The following is a 15454-nucleotide window of genomic DNA, read 5'->3' as shown; positions in this document are numbered from 1 at the left end:
ATTTTTCTCTCAGGAAGCCAACTTTAAAATTAACAGTCACTTTTGGGCAGCTTTCTTCCTCCCACTAATTCTCTAAAGAAACGAAAGATGCCTAATACAAGATAATGGCCCCTATCTCAGAAGCCACATTTGGCTTAATTCCCAACCGTGTAGATGGCTGCCAAACAAGGAACAAGAGAGAAATGTCCTCTTGCCCTCACCCATCTCTCCTTTCCTCTGGTGCCAAAACAGATAAGGTCATTCATTAAAGAAAGCTCAGAAGGCCGTGAAGGCCTGACAGAAGGCAGCGCGGGGAGGCAGCAGTGAGACAGCCTGTGCCCTGGGCCCAGCGGTGCTCTCACGACCCCCCTCCAGGAACCCCTGCTGCAGATCTACAGCACTGCGGGCAACCGCGAGCAGGGCAATCAAAAAGAGGAGATGTGTAAAAAGAGGGTTTCTACAGTTACTGTGAGTTAAAAATAGTCTTTATTGTAAGTCTAATAAGTTTGGTGGTTCTTCTATTCTTCACAGAATGCATCACAAAATGGAATATATATATACTAAAGTGGAAAGAAGAGGTCTGAGAGAAGTGTTTAGTTTTGTTGCTGGGCCCCAAGAAATGCTTACTACACTAATTAATGAAAACATATACCTACGGGGGCGCCTGGGGGGCTCAGTCGTTGGGCGTCTGCCTTCAGCTCAGGTCATGGTCCCAGGCTCCTGGGATCGAGCCCCGCATCGGGCTCCCTGCTCCGCGGGAAGCCTGCTTCTCCCTCTCCCCCTCCCCCTGCTTGTGTTCCCTCTCTCACTGTGTCTTTCTCTGTCAAATAACTAAATAAAAAAATCTTAAAAAAAAAAACAAAAAAACAAAAAAAACATATATCTACAAAAATTGAACACAAATTAAACTCTCCATCAGATCTTGTTCAATAGTTTTCAGTCCTCACATCCTAGTCAATCACAAATTCACAAGTAATGACAATGCTTAATTAAGAAATTCAATCAATTAATATCGCTGAATTCAATTTCTTTAAAAACTGACTCACACTAAGAAGTCAAATTTTACTTTATAAGATTCTTTTCCACTGTTAGCTCTAATCCCTATTTATTTTATCTCCAAGGCCCTAAACTGGCCATGAAGCCCATCAGCCCACGAAAGTATTTTATTATTCTACAGAGTATTTTTTTTAAAGCAGGAGACTCAACATAAAACAACATGCTCCTGGCTTTCCTGAAACAAGGGAGCACCTGTCAACCTTGGGCCACATTCCTGCTTGACCAGAGTCACTGACCCTCCAGGAAAGCCACGAGGCCATCCTCGTCACTGGCTTTATATACAGTTTATTCTCACTGGATAGATCTTCAAACAGATCCTCGAGGAGACTGCTCTGTCCATTCAATAAACTGGACTAATTTCGAACCCAGCCAAGAAAATAACATTAATTGCCCATATTTTTACCTGCCTGTGACACTTACCATTATCCTGTTATGTATCTGATGACTTTCAGTTACCTACCTATATATATATATATATATACATACATGTGTATCTGGTATAAGATCATTCCTATAAATGTGTATAGAATAATTAATTCATAGTTGCCTTTCTTAAGGCCAATTTCCTTTAGGAACTGGGCTATTATAAAGTTATAGGTTGCCTGGGTATGATGTACTGATTCTGATGACTCCACTCACTACAAAGAAAACCAGTTAAAACAACAATCTCAACCTCTACCTTATGATCATCTTTAGCTAACAGGCCTATTCTCTCCCACAGTACTTAAAGCATATTCTTTTTTAGACTAGGAACTTCTAGAAGCCCAATGTTAAGCAGCTCTGTTGGAAAGTTTCTTTATATTAAGGTGAAATCCATTTCCCTTTAACTGCTAGTTCCTGGGCTAGATTCCAGCCAAAAACCAAAAACCTTTGACATCACAAAATTATTCACAGAATTGAGGCCCGGCTTTCCTAAACCAATGAGTACTTTTAATTACTAGTATGAAAGAAGAAATTGTTTTAATAAAGCAAAAAAGCAAAGTCTACCTAAAGGTCAATGGCCTCACACTTTATTAACTAAGATTCAAACTACAGCCCAGCTATCTAAAGCTAACAATGCAAGTCATTTCCACATCCGATGACCCATCTCTCATAGGATAGTATCAGTATTTGGCATCAAATGTCCTTTATAAAGTGAAAAACTACAGAATGGCTTGTTTTGTATTATGTGCTACAAATCTGCTTGCCAACTTTGTATGATAGGAGAGTCAGTTGATAAAATTATATTCTCATTAAATAATATTATGTAATATAATATATAAAATACTAATTTAAGATACATCTATCAACTTTTCTTCAATCTCCAAGGGAAAAAAAAATCAAGCTTTAGTCAAAGTTTAAGAACATTAAAAATTATGACAGAACTCAGGTCTCAATACAATTAACATTACCACTTAACATACTGATAATTAAAAAAGGCATAGCCAAGTGCTTTTAAAGGCCTGTGCTGTAAGAAATGGCATGAGCTTACCCGATTCTCATCATAAATAATTTGGACAATACTGCGGTGTTTCTGCTCCACGGGAGGAGGGGACACAGGCTTCTCAGGCTCAGGAGGTTTAGCTGCTTCTTCTTCGAGCTGTTGCTAAGAGACCCAGAAAGAAAGATTCAGGCATCCGATGCAGTCACCCCTCCCAGTAATTAATCGCCAGAGATAACACATGCTACTGAGCAATTCTATGGGGTCATCTTCTAATCTACTAGGGCCTAATGGACCCAAGGGTTCTAACAAATCCAATCAGACTTATTTTGACTAAGAACTAAATAACATAATCATTAGAGAATCCTTTTATATTTTAATTCTGATCAATTTAAAAACAAAATCATAAGAGAAGCTAAAATAGGAAGCTACCCCATAGACCTCCATCACAATGACCTTTTGTGGCACAGGAAAAACACTTCGTATGTTACAGATTCAGTATGCGCTAATGTCTGGTAGGAAGAGATCTGTAGGGCACTTGCAGACTAATCCTTAACTCAGAACAGCACCATGTTCAGCCCCCCAGCCAACCTTTATATTTTGCAGTCAAGAGGCACTAGCAAAACTACAACTTTGTGTACAATTACAAAACAAAGAGCAATCTGCATTACTCTGCTTGGGTTTGAGCCTTAGGGTCACCCTTTACGAGTGGTAGGATCCTAAGATCCTGAACAAGTAAATAAGCCACTCATAATATAAGGTAGGAATATCAATTCTATCTACCACATAGATTTCTGAGATTAAATAACTCAATATGTATCAAGCACATTACAACTATAAAAGTTCAGTAAATATTACCTACAATTATTACTGAACCAAGAAGGGACCTTGCTTCGTTCACAGCTTTTTATTTTTCAGCACTTAAGCCAGGGCTTGATACCTAGTAAATGCTCAACACACAGCCTTGTGAATTTTACTGCCTAAGATAACAGCAGAGACACGGGGTAAAGATGTTATGTCTACTAAAGCCTCTAGGAAAAAAATAATCTGTACTTCTAAGACTGCTGGTCAAGACTCCTAGTCAAGTAAGTCAGATCACAGCCAACCTAAGGATAAAATTCCTCCAAGAGACAAGATTCAAGGACCACGTCCACCTTGGAATTCAAAGTACTTTTGCAGGCTATCTGTATAAGCAAAAGACAGATATTTGGAGTTGTGAAGTCATTTTTATGGAACTGAGTTCTTCAACCATTCCCTTTCTTTCCTTTGCTCAGAGGGCCCTCTTTTAGGATCCCTGTTAAGTAGGTGTGGAGAAAGGAATAAACAAGCTTCCAGAAATCACGTTTTGTTCTTAGTACCAGACAAAACCATTGTAACAGAAAGACTAAAAACAAAAAAAAAAAAACAAAAGATACAAACTTTCCTCACTTATTTCTTCTTTTACATGAATTTTACAATAATTTTGCAAATTTAAAAAAAATTTAGAATTTTTATTGAAACTGTATAAAACATATACAATTATATATATATATTAATGATGTTCACATTATTAAAATTATTAATACTGTGCTTCTATGCATCTATGGTATAGTTCTTTATTTCCTCAAGTTGCCCTTTATATTCCTCAATAAAATTTGTAGCTCCTATATACCTCATAATGGTCATACAACATATTTCATTATTTTTAATTATTATAATGGATTACACATTACTGAGCATTTACTATGTGCCACATATCATACAACCACCATATAATTTAGCGGGTATTATTAGCAGTAGTACTGCTATTTCACAAGTGAAGAATCTAAAGAAGACAGACCAGACCTGACCAACTCAGCAGAATCAGACCCACTGATACTTAAAAGAATTGTCAGGCATATTATTATAAATTTAATATGACTCAATAAATAAAAGATGGCTGAACATTTTTTTAAAGCAAGGTAATATTTTTTACATGATGAGATTTAAAAATTAGCCTAATAGAAATTAAAGCAATAAAAACAACTGAAATTGAAGATATATATATATATATATTTTTAAAGATTTTTATTTATTTATTTGACAGAGAGAGACACATCGAGAAAGGGAATACAAGCAGGGGGAGTGGGAGAGGGAGAAGCAGGCTTCCCGCTGAGCAGGGAGCCCAATGCGGGGCTCATCCCAGGACCCTGGGATCATGACCTGAGCCGAAGGCAGACGCTTAATGATTGAGCCACCCAGGCGCCCCGAAATTGAAGATATATTTGACAGATTAGATATAACTGAAAAGAGAAATGCAAACTGAAAAACAGAAATGAAGAAACTGACCAAATGAAGCCCCAAGAAGCAACAACTGGGAAAGAAAAAACAATGAAGAGACAGGAAGACAAGAGTGTAAGATGCTACATCTTATAGGAATTTCAGGAGATAACAAAGAAACTATAGAAAAAGATGTTGTGGGGGGAAAAAAAAAAAGATAACGGCTTAGAATTTTCCAGAACTGATTAAAAACTCTAACACATTCAAGAAGCCCAATGTGTTGTAATGAGCACTGAGTATTATATAAGACTGATGAATCACAGACCTGTACCCCTGAAACAAATAATACATTATATGTTAATTAACTGAATTTAAATTAAAAAAAAAAAGCCCAATGAGTCTTAAGCTGGACATATTTAAAAACAAAAACACATCCCTAATAACTCATATTAAAATCAACAGCACACAAAGATATTGAAGTCAGCCAGAGAGAAAATTCAGACCATCCACAGAACAATACAAACTAGACTAAGGGCTGATGTCTTAACAGTGGAAGCCAGAAGACAGTGTGCTGGGACAAAAAGAAGCACATAACAAAAGTATCTCTCAATAAACAGGCATAAATAAAAGACATTTAAGTCACAACAACTAAACAAATATTTAATCTGCCAATGAACAGATCCTCACTAAAGGAAATTCTGAAGGATGTTCTTCAAGCAGAAGCATGTACCCCCAAATGGAAGATCTGTGTTGCAAGAAGGAACGATGAGCAAATGCGAATGACAAATATGTGCATACACCTAAATGAACATTGACTGTATAAAATAATGTCTTTGGTGGTTGAAATAAAACAAGGAAGAACTAAAATGTATGACAAAAGTAGCATAAAAGTTGGGAGAAAAGAGAAAGAAATCAAGAAGTTCCATGCCCTCATACTTCTCAAGAAGATGGTTAAGATATTAATTAGTTTTAGGCTTCAAGTTAAATAGGCTGATAAACTGGCGGGGGGGGGGGGGCACAATAAACAAAAAAAACTGGGGATAAAATCCAAAGTAGTGAGGTAGAAGAAAATGTAGTAAAACAAATAATCAATCCAAGATAAGGACTAGAAAAAACAAACAAGAATACCAAGTTCAGCATAAAAAAGACAGGACAAATAGTATAAAATAGTTAAAAATAATTGAGATATCACCAATCATCATAATCAGGTTAAAAGAACTAACTTATCCTGTGGAAAGACAGACTGTCAGATTGGATAAAAAACAAAATCCAGCTATATACCTATATAAGAGATACACCTTAAATATAAAAGCACAAAAAGTAAAGGGAAAGGGGGGGCCCGGGTGGCTCAGTTAGTTAAGCATCTGACTCTTGATCTCAGGGTTGAGTTCAAGCCCCTCACTGGGCTCCATACTGGGCATGGAGGCTACTTTAAAAAAAAAAAAAATCCCAACATTTTGGGGTGCCTGGGTGGTTCAGTCAGTTAACCATCCAACTCTTGATTTCACCTCAGGTCACGATCTCAGGGTCATGATATCAAGCCCCGCGTCGGAATCCATGCTGCGTGTGGAGCCTGCTTGGGAGATTCTCTTTCTCCCTCTGCCCCGCATCCCTCTCAAAAAAAGAAGGAAGGAAGGAAGGAAGGAAGGAAGGGGAAGGGAGGGAGGAAGAGGGAGGGAGGGAGAAAGGAAGGAAGGAGAGAGAAAGGGAGAAGAAAGAAAGAGAGAGAGAGAGAAAGAGGAAGAAAAAAGATATACTAACCAATAGCAACCAAAAGAATGATGATGTAATTACATCAATATCGTGCAGAACAAATTTTATGGTAAAAGCATTACAAGAGATAGAATGTCATTACCTTATAATAGAAGGTTTCACTAACCAGGAAAATGACAACTATAAACTTGTAAACACCTAAAATAAGAGCCTAAAAATACCCAGGATAAAAACTGAGAACTGGGGTGCCTGGGTGGCTCAGTCGTTAAGCGTCTGCCTTCGGCTCAGGTCATGATCCTGGGGTCCTGGGATCGAGCCCCACATCGGGCTCCCTGCTCAGTGGGAAGCCTGCTTCTCCCTCTCCCACTCCCCCTGCTTGTGTTTCTGCTCTTGCTCTGTCTCTCTCTGTCAAATAAATAAATAAAATCTTTAAAAAAAAAATTGAGAACTGGAAGAAAATATTTGCAAAGCATATATCTGATAAGGTATGAATACCCAAAATATACAAAGAACTCACACAACCCAACAGCAAAAAACACTCTGATTTAAAAAATGGGAAGAGAATCTGAATAGACATTTTTCCAAAGAAGACAACCAGATGGCCAGCAGACACATGAAAAGATGCTCAACATCACCAATCATCAGGGAAATGCAAATCAAAATAGCAATGAGGTATCGCCTCATGCCTGTCGATATGGCTAGTATCAAAAAGACAAGAGTTAACAAGTGCTGGTGAGAATGTGGGAAAAAGGAAACCCTTGTGCACTGTTGATAGGAATGTAAGTTGATGCAGCTAATATGGAAAACAGTATGGTGGTTCCTCAAAAAACTTAAAAACAGAACTACCCCATGATGCAGCAATCGCACTTCTGGATATTTATCTGAAGAAACAAAAATACTAACTCAAAAAGATATACTAACCCCCACCCCCATGTTCACTGCAGCATTATTTACAATAGCCAAGATATGGAAACAACCTAAGTGTCTATCAAGAGATGAATGAAGAAAATGTGTGTACACAGACATACCGTGTGTGTGCGTGTGCACACGTGCACACACACACACACAGAATCTTATTCAGCCATAAAAAAAAAAAAAAATGAAATCTTATCATTTGTAACAACATGGATAAATCCTAAGGTATTTCACTTACACTAGGTGAAATAAGTCAGACAGAGAAAGGCAAATACTGTATGGTCTCATTTATATGTATAATCTAAAAGAAAACCAAGCTCACAGATAGAACAGATTGGTGGTTGCCAGACTAGAAGTGGGGGGGCGGGGGGGAATGGGTAAAGAGAGTCATAGGATACAAACTTCCAATTGAAAAATTAAAAAGTCATGGGGATATAATGTACAGCATGGAGACTATAAATAATACTGTACTGCATATTTGAGTGTTGCTAACAGAGTAGATCTTAAAAGTTCTCATCTTGCACAAGGAAACAAAATTCTGTTAATTATGTACCGTGACAGATGTTAACTACACTTAGTGTGGTGATCATTTCGTAAAACATACCAATATCAAATCATTATGTTGTATACCTGAAAAAATATAATACTGTATGTCAATTTTACCTCAATGTTTTAAAAACTCGGAACTACTAGGAACAAATCCAAAATCATCGTGGTAATTTGAGAAGTTACAGACAAAAATGAGGTAAAACATAGATAATTTTTTTCAAGTACAGAATTTACATTCTTCTCAAGTATGACCAAAGTATTTTTATAAAAACTGATCATGGGGCGCCTGGGTGGCTCAGTCGTTAAGCGTCTGCCTTCGGCTCAGGTCATGATCCCAGGATCTTGGGATCAAGCCCGGCATCAGGCTCCCTGCTCCGCGGGAAGCCTGCTTCTCCCTCTCTCACTCCCCCTGCTTGTGTTCCCTCTCTCACTGTGTCTCTCTCTGCCAAATAAATAAATAAAATCTTTAAAAAAAAAAAGAAAAACTGATCATGATACCAGGCCAAAATTCAAGTTACCAAAAAGTTCAAAAGACTAGGTACTAAAGACCACACTCTCTGGCTACAATAAAGTAAGAAATCAAAAACCAAAAGTAATCAAGAAAAATTTATATACCTAAAAATTTGAAAATACTTTTAATTAATACAGGGGTCAAAAAAGAAACCATAATGGATAATAAAAAGTATTACAAATTAAAACTTATTAAAACTAGTACATGGAGAGAGGAAAAAAAGGGAAAAAGGCTAAATAAATTAACGTTAAAAAGTTATAAAAGAGCAGAATAAAACCAAAGAAAGGAAATGAGAAGAACTTGTGATACAGAACATACAACATATTCCAAAAATGAAGGAAAAAATTATATCCAGAAGAAATAGAACTTAATTTTTTTTAAGTTGAATTTTAAAAATCTTCACACACACAAAATACCCACCAGACCTAGCTGGTTTTACCAAGTTCTACCAAATAGAGAACAAATAATTACAGTCTTCCTCAAACTATTACAGAGTTTAGAAATGTTATGACATTAGCATGATGTATTACCAAACCAGACAAGAATAGCACAAGAAAAGAAAATTACAGGTTGATCTCTCTCACAAATAAAAAGATACAAAAATCCCAAAGTAAATATTGACAAAGCAAATCTAGCAATTTATTTAAAAAAAAAAAAAATAGGTAATACATCATCCCTAAGGTTAAATCTGGAAATCCACAGGTGATTTAACACTAGAAAAATAATTAATGTCATTTATTATATTAACATATTAAAGGACAAAAATTATATGATCAGCAAACTTAGGCAGAAAAACATTGATAAAATTCATGATTAAAACTCTTGGCACACAGGGGTGCCTGGGTGGCTCAGTCGTTAAGCGTCTGCCTTCGGCTCAGGTCATGGTCCCAGGGTCCTGGGATCGAGCCCCACATCAGGCTCCCTGCTCCGCGGGAAGCCTGCTTCTCCCTCTCCCACTCCCCCTGCTTGTGTTCCCTCTCTCGCTGTGTCTCTCTCTGTCAAATAAATAAATAAAAATCTTAAAAAAAAAAAAAAAAAACTCTTGGCACACATTCGGTAGAGTTATTTCCCAACCTGATAAAGGACGTCTACAAAAACAGACATCATAATTAGTGGTAAAAAGTAAAGGCATTCCTTTAAAAGCAGAAAAGAACAAGAATAACCACTTTCAACATTGTATTGCAGTCCTAACAAGAGCAATAAAGCAACAGAAAAGTAAGGAAAAGGTTTAAGGACTGTAAAGAAAGAAACAAAACTGTCTTTTTTTTTAGACTACTGATATGACCATTACCTACACAAAAAGCCCAAAGGAACCTACAAATAAGAAATTAGCATTAAAAGGATAATTCAGGGAGACTGCTGGTCTATAAAAAGTCAAATGCAACAGAAAAATGTAATTTTTAAAAAGATATTAACAAGAGCATCAAAAATATAAAGTGGCTACAGTTTAATTAAATGCAAGGGATATAGATTATTTATGAACAGGAAGAAAAAAACATGAAAGACCTCATAAATAAATGCACAGATATACCATATTCATAGATTAGAAAACTCAATGTCATAAGGATTTCATCCTTTCCAAATTGATATCTATATTCTATATGATTCCAATGAAAATTCCAGAAAGATGTTTTAGAGAAAAAATGTGATTCTAAAAGTTACATGAGATGGTAAAAAATTTTAAATAGCTAAAACATGGGCGCCTGGGTGGCTCAGATGGTTAAGCGTCTGCCTTCGGCTCAGGTCATGATCTCAGGGTCCTGGGATCGAGTCCCGCATCGGGTTCCCTGCTCAGTGCAGAGCCTGCTTCTCCCTCTCCCTCTGCCACTCCCTCTGCTTGTGCTCTTCTGTCTATCTCTCTGTCAAATAAATAAATAAAATCTTCTAAAAAAAAAATTAATAAATAAATAGCTAAAACATGCCTGCAGAAGTGGGGCTTACCTTACTGGAAAAAAAGTATTATAAAGCTCTAGTAATTAGGAGAGTATTATTGTATTTCTGCATGAACATCACAAAGAGGGCAATAAATAAGAACACAAAGCCCAGAAATCAACAGATATATAGATGCAAACTTGAATTATATTAGAGCTAAAACTGTAGAACAGTTGGAAAAGGATGAACTTTGCAATTAATTATCCATAGATAAAATAAATGAATGTGACCCCTACCTTGAGGCAGAGACACAAAAAAGCCAATTTCTGGTGGATTAAGAATAATGTAAGAAACAAAACTATGAAGCTTTTTTTAAGATTTTATTTATTTATTTATTTAGAGAGAATGTGCACAAGCAGGGCGAGGGGCCCAGGAAGAGGGAAAATCTCAAGCCGACTCCAGGCTTAGCACGGAGCCTGATGAGGGGCTCAATCCCATGACCCTGAGATCATGACCTGAGCCAAAATCAAGAGTCGGATGCCCAGCCGACTGAGCCACCCACCCAGGCACCCCAAAATTATGAAGCTTTTATTTTTTTGTATAAGATGTTATTTATATATTTGTCAGACAGAGAGAGAGCACACGCACACACAAGCAGGGGGAGCGGCAGGCAGAGGGAGAAGCAGGCTCACTCCTTGCTGAGCAGAGAGCCTGATGCAGGACTCAATCCCAGGACCCTGAGATCATGACCTGAGCTGAAGGCAGATGGTTAACCGACTGAACCACCCAGGCATCCCACTATGAAGCTTTTAAAAGGACAATATAGTCAACTGTTTTAATGATTCCAGGGTAGTCTCATGTAAGATCTAAACAAATTCTGTTCACCAAAAAAACACAATTAGGCTCAAAGACCTAAATCTACGAGTTGAAACAATAAAATTTACAGAAGAAACAGGAATAAATCCTTGTGGCCTTAGATTATGCAATGGTTTCTTGTAAATGACACCAAAATCTCAAGTAACGAAAGAAAAAATAAACCAGGCTTCATCACAAGTAAAAACTTTTGGCCCTGGTGTGATTCAGTCCTACACGGCTGTTCTCTATAACGGGAGTCTTTTATCTCCGGCTGCCCTCTCTCCCACACAAGATTCCCACTCCACAGAAGATTCAGTGGACAATGACATGAGCCCCGTGTGGCCCCAGAAATACCTTTTCAGTTATGAGGCCAACAAGGGCCAAAGATATCACTTTAAAGTGGATAATGATGAAAATGAGCACCAGTTACCTTTAAGAATGGTCAGTTTTGGGGCTGATGCAAAAGATGTTGCACATTGTTAAAGCAGAGGCAATAAATTATAAAGGCAGTCCAATTAAACTAACATTGGCAACTTTGAGAACATCTGTACAGCCAATGGTTTCCCTAGGGGGCTTTGAAATAACACCACCTGTGATCTAAATGTGGTTCAGGCCCTGTACGTGTGGACAGCACCTAGCAGCTGTGGAGGAAGATGAAGAGTCAGAAGATGAAGGTGTGAAACTCCACAGCATATCTGGAAAGTGATCTGCCCCTGTAAGAGACAGCAAGGTTCCACAGGAAAAAAAAAAAAAAAAGTGAAACTGGCTGATGACGATGACGATGAGGATGAGGAAGCAGAGGAAAAAGCTCCAGTGAAGAAATCTATACTCAATATTCCAGTCAAAGAGGCATTAAAAAAAAAAAAAAAAATCAAACCAGAATGGAAAAGACTCAAAACCATTAACTTTAAGATCAAAAGGTCACGAATCCTTTAAGAAAAAAAGAAGAAAAACGTCCTAAAACAGCAAAAGGATCTATTTCTGTAGAAGACATTAAAGCAAAAATGCAAGCAAGTCTAGAAAAAGCACACTGAATGATCCTGGTAAATTAAGCCCAAAGATGGGGAGAGGAAAAAGAGAGACAAATATAGTCCATACTGAAAATCAACAATCTAGACGAAAGTCTTCTATTTTAATTTCAATCCCCGTTCCTGGTTTGCCACCCACCCACACCCCCTTCCAGGCTGGAAGCAATCTCCATCCTGACTTCCCAAAGCACTTTCATCTGACTGCTGTGATCCAGGGAACCTTATACTTTGCTCTCTGTTACTTTGCATTTGACTCACCTCTTGGACCATGTTTTATTCACCTTTGTATCTCCCTAGCTGCTCAATAAATACTTACATGAATCAAGTAAGAGGGGGGTAAAAACCCTTTTGTACACCAATGGATACTATCAGGAAAGTGAAAAGACAACTCACAGAATAAGCGAAAATATCTGCAAATCACATGTCTGAGTGTCCAGAATATATAAAGAACTCTTACAACACAACCATTAAAAGACAAATAACCCAATTAAAAAATGGGGCCAGAATCTGGATATTTCACTAAAGAAAATATACAAAAGGCCAACAAGCACATGAAAAGCCATTCACCTTAATCATTAAGGAAATTAAAATCAAAACCACAATGAGATTCCACTTTATATTTACTAGGATGGCTATCAAAAAACAAACAAACAAACATGTTGACAAAGAAGTAGAGAAAATGGAACCCCCCTCATACACTGCTGGTGGGAGTATAAAATGGTGCAGTCGCTGTGGTAAACATTCTCATGGTTCCTCAAAAATTTAAACACAGATTTACCATACGACCCAGCAATTTCACTCCTGGGTATATATCCAAGAGAACTGAAAAAAATATGGTCACACAAAAACTAGTACTTGAATGTCATAGCAGCATGATTCATAACAGCCAAAAACAGCCAAAAAGTGAACACAACCCAAATGTCTATCACCTGATGAATGAATGAACAATACACAGTATATCCATGAAGCGAAATTTTATTCATAATTTTATTCCATAAAAAGGAATGAAATACTGATACAAAATATAACATGGGTGAATCTTGAAAACATGCTAAATGAAAGAAGACACAAAAAGTCACATATTATTCTATTTACCTGAAATATCCAGATAAAAATCTATATAGACACAGAATAGATTAGTGCTTGGCAGTGGCCAGGGAGAGGGGGACTAGAGAGTAACTGCTAACAGGTATGTGGTTTCTCTTTTTTATTTTTTGGTTTCTTTTTGAAGTGATTAAAATGTTCTGGAATTATATAGTGGTGATAGTGGCACAACTTTATGAATATTATGTTAAAAGCCACTAAAATTGTATACTTTAAAAGGATGAACATTATGTATATGAATTGATTTCAACATCAAAAAAAAAAAAAAAAAAAAATCCCCCTCCTCCCATCCCCAGAAAGCAAAATGACAAGCCACAAATGAGATAGCTGCCATACACATAACTGACAAGAGACTCCAGGAAATAAAAAATAAGAACATGACAAAGTAACAATCCACGTAAGGAACACCAATAACCCATAAACAAACGAAAATAAGCTCTCACTCCTAAAAAAGGAAACACCACGTAAAACTTCAGTGACAGCTATTTCACATCCAGTTGAAACAAATGATCAGGTGAAGACAAGCATATGCACAAATGAACTTGTAAGGCCGCAGTGGGAATGTGGAACTGAACTGCCATTTTAGCAAGTCTGGTATCATTTAATATACTCGAAGATGCGCATACTCTCAAGCCAAGCAATGCCATTCCTGTGCATGTGCCCTAGAAAATCGGTTTACACATCAACCAAAAACACAGCACCACTGTATGAAATAGCAACAAACCAGGAACAACCCATCCAGTAAGATCGAAAACAGAATGGACAAACAAGATTTGCTATTTATAATCAGACAACGTAGCAGGGGAAATGAGTAGATGCAACTAAGGAAACTAATAGCAAAAAAAAAAAAGTAAGTCAAAGAATATACAAGACATGATTCCATGTACCTAAAGTTGAAAAATATGGAAAACTCAACATTATCTTCTTTAGAAAGACAAACATATATTCTTAGAATATCAATAAAAGACCAGTAAAATCAAACACTTACTTGTTTCTTTTTCAGTTTAAGGATCTGCTGTTCTACTTTTGCAATTTCTCGATCTACACGATCCATACTCTGTATTAACTCTTCCTTTGAAAGTTTTGAAGGTGAAGCATTTTGATCATCTCCACATGGTTGCCCAGAGATTGGAGAGGATGGAGCTTCATGTTTGCCTCCAAATGCTGGATCCTTTAGAGGAGAAAATCAGTAATTTATTCCTCACTAATAGTCAATATTAGTGTGAAGATTCTCTTAACTGAAAAAGTCCATTTTAAAACACAGCAGAGCCATGTATGCTATTTCTCTATCCGGTGTCCGAAAGTAGCAATTTTCATACACGCACACACATAACACACCCTATTGACGTCTATACCACTTTCATAGTGTAGACGTATCATTCACTATTTTGAATATCCTAAAACCTATGTAGAAGGAGGTGGCTAAGAGGCCAAACAGCCTTTAGTGTAACAACAGCGAGACTGTAGAGAATATCTGGGGAAATAATAATGCAATCACGACAAAGAAGATACCAATTTCTTAACCATTTCCTTACAATGGTTCTTCGAAAGGTCTGAACTTGTAGGCTGGGAAAACTACAAACTCCATGTAAAATCTGCGTGCCCACCTAACTTAGCAGCTATGATATGGCCAAGAGTTCTAACAAAAAGTTTTCAGACTTTCCAAGGGCCAATAATCAGATACAGAAATGACCTAGGAATTTTGTTGCTACTAACACCTAGGCCTACCCTTATAAAGGGCAACTAAGCCTGCCCACACTACAGTGCACGTAAGATCTCTTAAGCCAAATATGTCATCCATTCCACCTCCAAATCAGCAGAGAACTACAGCAGAAGGAAAACCCCTCCACCCAAAATCTACCACCCTGTCCACACACACACACACACACACACACACACACAGTCCATTAATTTCCAGTCTAAGGTGAAGCTATAACCAATACTGTAAAGCACATGACTTTTAGATTAAGGTACTAATTTTCTTCAGGCTATAAGAAGCCTAGGATGAGCACAGTTCATAGGACTATCGAGCTCTAAATGTATTAAATAATGATTAAGTAACTGAGAAATCAGTAGTTCTAACCAAGAATGCACATAACTATACCTGGATAGTTGTTCCAAAACACCCTGGAACAGAGATTTCAGCTAAAATATGTGTATTCCTGAAAAATCTCATACTCTGTAATAGTATACGCTAAATATAAGACTTCTGGA

The 15454-nt window shown here is 37.2% G+C and overlaps 1 protein-coding gene and 1 pseudogene across 19 annotated transcripts in view; one reads left to right on the top strand and one right to left on the bottom strand.

The window, feature by feature from the left end:
* Positions 1 to 15454, bottom strand: part of NCOR1 (nuclear receptor corepressor 1) — a 157753-nt gene that overhangs the window by 92814 nt on the left and 49485 nt on the right. For all 19 annotated transcript variants that reach the window (XM_078067955.1, XM_078067963.1, XM_078067956.1 and 16 more), the window contains exons 5-6: positions 14229 to 14411; positions 2507 to 2620 (exon numbers count right to left, since the gene is read on the bottom strand). In XM_078067955.1, coding sequence (XP_077924081.1) covers positions 2507 to 2620; positions 14229 to 14411 — 297 coding nt within the window. The remainder of the gene's footprint in view (positions 1 to 2506; positions 2621 to 14228; positions 14412 to 15454) is intronic.
* Positions 11253 to 12142, top strand: LOC118530857 (nucleophosmin pseudogene; annotated as a pseudogene).

The sequence above is a fragment of the Halichoerus grypus genome, chromosome 2, assembly GCF_964656455.1.
Source record: "Halichoerus grypus chromosome 2, mHalGry1.hap1.1, whole genome shotgun sequence".
NCBI classification, from domain to species: domain Eukaryota; kingdom Metazoa; phylum Chordata; class Mammalia; order Carnivora; family Phocidae; genus Halichoerus; species Halichoerus grypus.
Note: the sequence above shows the minus strand (reverse complement) of the source record. Positions and strands in the feature narration are given on the sequence as shown.